This window comes from Oncorhynchus tshawytscha, linkage group LG05 (assembly GCF_018296145.1).
Source record: "Oncorhynchus tshawytscha isolate Ot180627B linkage group LG05, Otsh_v2.0, whole genome shotgun sequence".
Lineage (NCBI taxonomy): Eukaryota > Metazoa > Chordata > Actinopteri > Salmoniformes > Salmonidae > Oncorhynchus > Oncorhynchus tshawytscha.
Window position 1 is genome coordinate 49,189,984 of NC_056433.1, and position 6,076 is coordinate 49,196,059.

The 6,076-nt window shown below is 40.9% G+C and overlaps 1 protein-coding gene across 1 annotated transcript; it reads left to right on the forward strand.

Annotated features, from left to right (window-relative positions):
• The first annotated feature begins 4,483 nt into the window (after positions 1-4,483).
• On the forward strand, positions 4,484-6,076 carry LOC112250734 (transcription factor jun-D). The gene has a single exon (XM_024421129.2). The coding sequence runs from the start codon at positions 4,788-4,790 to the stop codon at positions 5,607-5,609; it is 822 nt and encodes a 273-aa protein (XP_024276897.1). The 5' UTR covers positions 4,484-4,787; the 3' UTR covers positions 5,610-6,076.

Consider the following 6,076-nt stretch of genomic DNA (forward strand, 5'->3'; position numbering starts at 1 on the left):
TCCGTTACATGTAAGGGATTATAATACAAATGTAACTGTAATCTGTTACCAGCAAAAATATTGGAATCAGATTACAGATACTTAAAAAACAAAAACTAGATGATTACTTTGAGGATTACTTTTAAATTCAGAAAGGATGTTTGCGGAAAATAAATCTGACACTTCTGTTTTTTCAATGCATTCAAATCAGCATTGAATAAAGGCACACTTTTAAATGTGTACAATGTGAGCGAGTCTGTCCATAGGTCTAAGACCACTATGATGACACACCAAATGTGTTTGATGGATCGCGGGAAATAGGCTTTTGGAATAGGCTTTTGTAGGCTACAGTCCAAGCTATATCTTCCAATGATGTGACTGCTGTTGGCATCCAAAGATTATCCAACTAAAATAAATGCTTGGAGGTAAGGATGACAGCAGTGGTGTTGTCTTCGGCGATACGGTTTTCACTTATTATTGATATCTACATAGCGCGTTGATGTGAATCACATTGCTGCTCTCTCGTTTAGCTATTTGCACCTTACTGATTGTGGTTGTTGTAGATGGCTGTTCACAATTCTAAATGTGTATTTCAATCCAATAATGGTTGAATTCAAGAAGTTTAAGTTGCCTACCAATCACTGTTTTTTAAACCATTGGACAATCAGTGAAAAATGCGCTCTTGCAACAGCTGCATAGTGTTTAACTTGGGTCAAATGTTTTGGGTAGCCTTTCACAAGCTTCCCACAATAAGTTGGGTGAATTTTGGCCCATTCCTCCTGACAGAGCTGGTGTAACTGAGTCAGGTTTCTAGGCCTCCTTGCTCACACACACTTTTTCAGTTCTGCCTACACCTTTTTTATAGGATTGAGGTCAGGGCTTTGTGATGGCCACTCCAATACCTTGACTTTGTTGTCCTTAACCCATTTTGCCACAACTTTGGAAGTATGCTTGGGGTCATTGTTCATTTGGAAGACCCATTTGCGAAGACCCAAGCTTTAACTTCCTGACTGATGTCTTGAGATGTTGCTTCAATATATCCACATAATTTTCCTCACTCATGATGCCATCTACTTTGTGAAGTGCACCAGTCCCTCCTGCAGCAAAGCATCATGATGCTGCCACCCCAGTGCTTCACGGTCGGGATGGTGTTCTTCTGACTTGTTTTACTGTTGCAAGCCTCCCCCTTTTTCCTCCAAACATAACGATGGTCATTAAGACCAAACAGTTCTATTTTTCTTTCATCAGACCAGAGGACATTTCTCCAAAAAGTAGTTGAAAGCCGTAGTCTGGCTTTTTTTATGGCGGTTTTGGAGCAATGGCTTCTTCCTTGCGGAGTGGCCTTTCCAGGTTATGACGATATAGGACTTGTTTTACTGTGGATATAGATACTTTTGTACTTGTTTCCTCCAGCATCTTCACAAGGTCCTTTGCTGATGTTCTGGGATTGACTTGCACTTTTCGCACCAAAGTACGTTCATCTCTAGGAGACAGAACGCATCTCCTTCCTGAGCGGTATGACGGCTGCGTGGTCCCAGGGTGTTTATACTTGCGTACTATTGTTTGTACAGATGAACGTGATCCCTTCAGGCGTTTGGAAATTGCTCCCAAGGATGAACCAGACTTGTGGAGGTCTACAATTTTTTTTTTTTTGAGGTCTTGGCTGATTTCTTTAGATTTTCCCATGATGTCATGCAAAGAGGCACTGACTTTGAAGGTAGGCCTTGAAATATATCCACAGGTACACCTCCAATTGACTCAAATGATGTCAATTAGCCTATCAGAAGCTTCTAAAACCATGACATCATTTTCTGGAATTTTTTCAAGCTGTTTAAAGGCACAGTCAACATAGTGTATCTAAACTTCTGACCCACTGGAATTGTGATACCCTGAATTATAAGTGAAATAATCTGTCTGTAAACAACATTTGTTGGAAAAATTACTTGTCATGCACAATGTAGATGTCCTAACCGACTTGCCAAAACTATAGTTTGTTAACAGGAAATTTGTGGAGTGGTTGAAAAGCACGTTTTAATGACTCCAACCTAAATGTATGTAAACTTCTGACTTCAACTGTACATGTAGGTAGAGAGGGAAACACAGAAAGTCTGGGTAGCCGTTTAATTAACTGTTCAGCAATATTATCGCTTTGGGGTAGAAGCTGTTCAGGAGCCTTTTTGTCCCAGACATGGTGCTCCGGTACCGTTTGCTGTGTGGCAGCAGAGAGAACTGACTGTGACTTGCGTGGCTGGAGTATTTGACCATTTTTAGGGCCTTCCTCTGACACCCCCTGGTATAGAGGTCCCGGATGGCTGGGAGCTCGGCCCCAGTGATGTACTGGTTCGTACAGACTACCCTCTGTAGAGCCTTGCGGTCAGATGCCGAGCTCTCAATGGTGCAGCTGTAAAACGTTTTGAGGATCTGCGGGCCCATGCCAAATCTTTTCAGCCTCCCGAAGGGGTAGAGGCGTTGTCGTGCCCTCTTCATGACTGTGTTGGTGTGTTTGAAACCATGATTGTTCCTTAGTGATGTGGACACCCGAGAAACTTGAAGCTCTCAACCATCTCCACCACAGTCCCGTCGATGTGAATGGGGTCGTGCTTGGTCCTACGTTTTCATGTATTCCAAGATCAGCTCCATTGTCTTGCTGATGTTGAGGGAGAGGTTGTTGTCCTAGCACCACACTGCTTACCCAGAAGTCAGTGAATGTTCCTGAGTGGCCGAGTTACAGTTTACACTTAAATTTGCTTGACATTCTATGGCAAGTCCTGAACATTGTTGTTTAGGAATGATTAACAACCAATTTGACAGAGCTTGAAGAATTTTAAAACGAATAATGGGCAAATGTTGCACAATCCAGGTGTGTAAAGCTCTTCGAGACTTACCCAGATAGACTCACAGGTGTAATCGCTGCCAAAGGTGATTCTAACATGTATTAAATCAGGGGATTGAGTCTTTATCTAATCAAAATATATTGCTGTTTTATTTTTCATTATTATATATTTTTTTTTACAAATGATAGTTTTTCTTCCTCTGACAGAATATTTTGTGTAGCTCGTTGAGTCTGCACTCCACTCCATAACGATTTAATTAGCCTACATGTATTTTATTTATATATATATATTATATATCAACTGTTACTAATAATAATCCTCAGCAACAACCACACGGCCGTGGCAGCATTTACAGAGGTAAGCAAATATAGGTCAACAAAACAATATAATTAAATGGAATAATAATGTAGGCTGTAACAACTGAAGGGAACTAACAGTAAATAGGCAGTTGAATATGTGTGGTTGTTAGACCTCCCTACGGTCGATACTGATTGTGGCTAATATTTACCTTGATAGAAATAGGAAACAGAGAAAGTCTGTGTAGCCTATAACTAAGACATTCGAGGGTGCCCATCCCTGCAAGTAAAAAGGCAGTACAATTTAAATTCTGCATAATGGCACAGCATTTCATAAACTTTACTGTTCATGAAATGCTGCCATTTGACTGGTTTCACATTCGTTTCCAGTGATTATACGGTAAAATAGATCTAAAACAATGTATATTTACAATCCCCTTATCCAAACGGATTACTCATTTACCTAGCTCTTATCAATAGCTCTCATTAAGTTGTAAATTACAGTGCATGGAGAACAGTGTTATTTCAATCTAAAAAAATTAAGTATATGCTTTTTCCACTTGGAACCGGTAAGTTCGATAGACCTTATTAATGTTTTCTTTGTGCGTAGAGGTGGTGGAATTAATAGGGAATTAAGTCAAGGTCAGAATACAAAGTATCTGTAGACACACCTCCGCCACACCTTAATTTATTAGATCTCCACCCCAAACTAATAGCAGTTGAATAGCATGCTATTCTCATGTTTAAGTTAAAGGTCAGAATACACCTAGAGAGAAAAGTGCATGAAAAGGGAATTCCGTTTCATTTACTTGCACTTAACTCGGGTCAGAATCAGCCCTGTGGTGAATAAACTTTGAATCTTGAAAATGAGACTAGGTCACTCTTAACTTATAACATTGTATATGCCTTTACTGTGTCAATCAGTTAGTGAAAATAGTGTGACCTTCAATACACTGATAGTCATTATATATCATGTGTTTTTATAAAGCTCATTGTAAAAACCACACTCTTAGTCCTAGTATCTTCTCCATTTGCTATTTTCTTCTTACACCACACTTTTTGGACAAGGTAAAAAATAATGTTATAGGGTATTTAGTGCAAAAACATTTGTCAAACAGAACTCAATGACTTGTTTTACTGTGCAAAAGCAATAGAACAGGGAAGAAAACAAGCCTTGACCAACCCCCACGCCTCCATCCAAGATTTGCTATGACATCAAACCACAATGCACCGCAGTGTTTGCAGTTTACCCGCATTCTCCATGGCAATGGGGCTAGTACGTCCCCTTATTCAAATAAAATACGAAAAAAACGTGATTTCTGTCCAATCTGCGCGCTCTGAAGTGACATAATGGAATTTATGAGGATAGAAAAGGTAGCGGCAGCATGCGAGCGCACACATTGGAACTTCTACCCCTCTAGTCGGGAGATTAACCATCGACTGTTTCTTATCAATTGTTAAGGGAAAAAACGACAACATTTGAGGCAAAAGGTGATTTGTACCCTGAACTTGGAGAAGGGGTAGGGCAACTTAAAAGAGCATTTGATTTAATGTTATGCAAATTACGCATCGTTTCCTCGACAGCAACTGAGAGGTTATGGGAACCCCTCTTTCTGTCGTAAGGCTCTGCTGACTTTTTACAGCTGCTGTCATCTTAGATTTGGTCTTTTACCAAAATATGATGAAGAATGACATTCATTTAAACCTTGTAGATGCCACTAATCTAAAGCCCCATCTCCGCGACGCCGAGAGCATTCTCAACTCCCCGGACCTTGGGCTGCTGAAACTGGCTTCCCCGGAGCTGGAGAGACTCCTCATTCAGTCCAACGGAATGGTCGTAACAACACCGACCTCTCAGTTCCTCTACCCCAAGTCAGTAACTGACGAACAGGAGTTTGCCGAGGGATTCGTCAAGGCTCTGGAGGACTTACACAAACAGAACCAGCTGAACGGGGGGACTTGCGCTCAAATGAACAGTCTCGACCTAAGTACCAACGTGGCTCCCGTCACTGTACACATGGACTTACCCGTCTATACGAACTTGAACAGTTATGGTAATGGGCCTTTGGGTACCACTGTCAATTACTCCACAGACACTGTACCCTTCCCACCTCCTCCCTCTCACCATTTAGGTGGCACACAGCAGCAACAGGCACATTCCCGGTTGCAATCCTTGAAGGATGAGCCGCAGACAGTCCCTGACTTGCACAGCTTCGGCGACAGTCCACCACTGTCACCTATCAACATGGACACACAGGAGCGCATTAAAGCCGAGAGGAAAAAGCTGCGGAATAGAATTGCTGCGTCCAAGTGCCGAAAGAGGAAACTGGAGAGGATATCCAGACTCGAAGACAAAGTCAATAACCTAAAAACTCAAAACACTGACCTGGCCTCAACGGCAAGTGTACTCCGGGATCAAGTGGCTCAGCTAAAACAAAATGTTTTGAATCATGTGAACAGCGGATGCCAATTGTTGCCACATCAAGTTCAAGTGTACTAATCGCAGGACGACATTGGTCAACCAGCATAAATAAGCTCAATATCTGTTCTCTTGTTGGCTCTCAAATATCTCAATTATGCACGTAGAGCCATCGACTTTACAGACTAAAAGGACTTCACTAATGTACATTTTCTGTTTACACATTCTTTATCATGTGTGTAAGACTGGATCAAACCAGTTCATCATTATTGTATTACTATATCATAGCCTTATACTGAATAAATGCATGTTTATTGACAAACTCGAATGTTACCTAAGAGGGTGTCATTGGGTGCAAGTATTTTTTTTTTTACCCCTTTTAACGTTTACAAGCAAGCACTTGTACATTTTATATTCAATGCTCCAGTGTCTTATTTCAGTCTTATCTTAATGTGAAACTGTTACCTTTTTGTTGCACTGAATATTTCCCTTCACATTCCTATTTTACTTGGATTCAGTTATCGAATAAACCTTGCTTGGTAATTCAA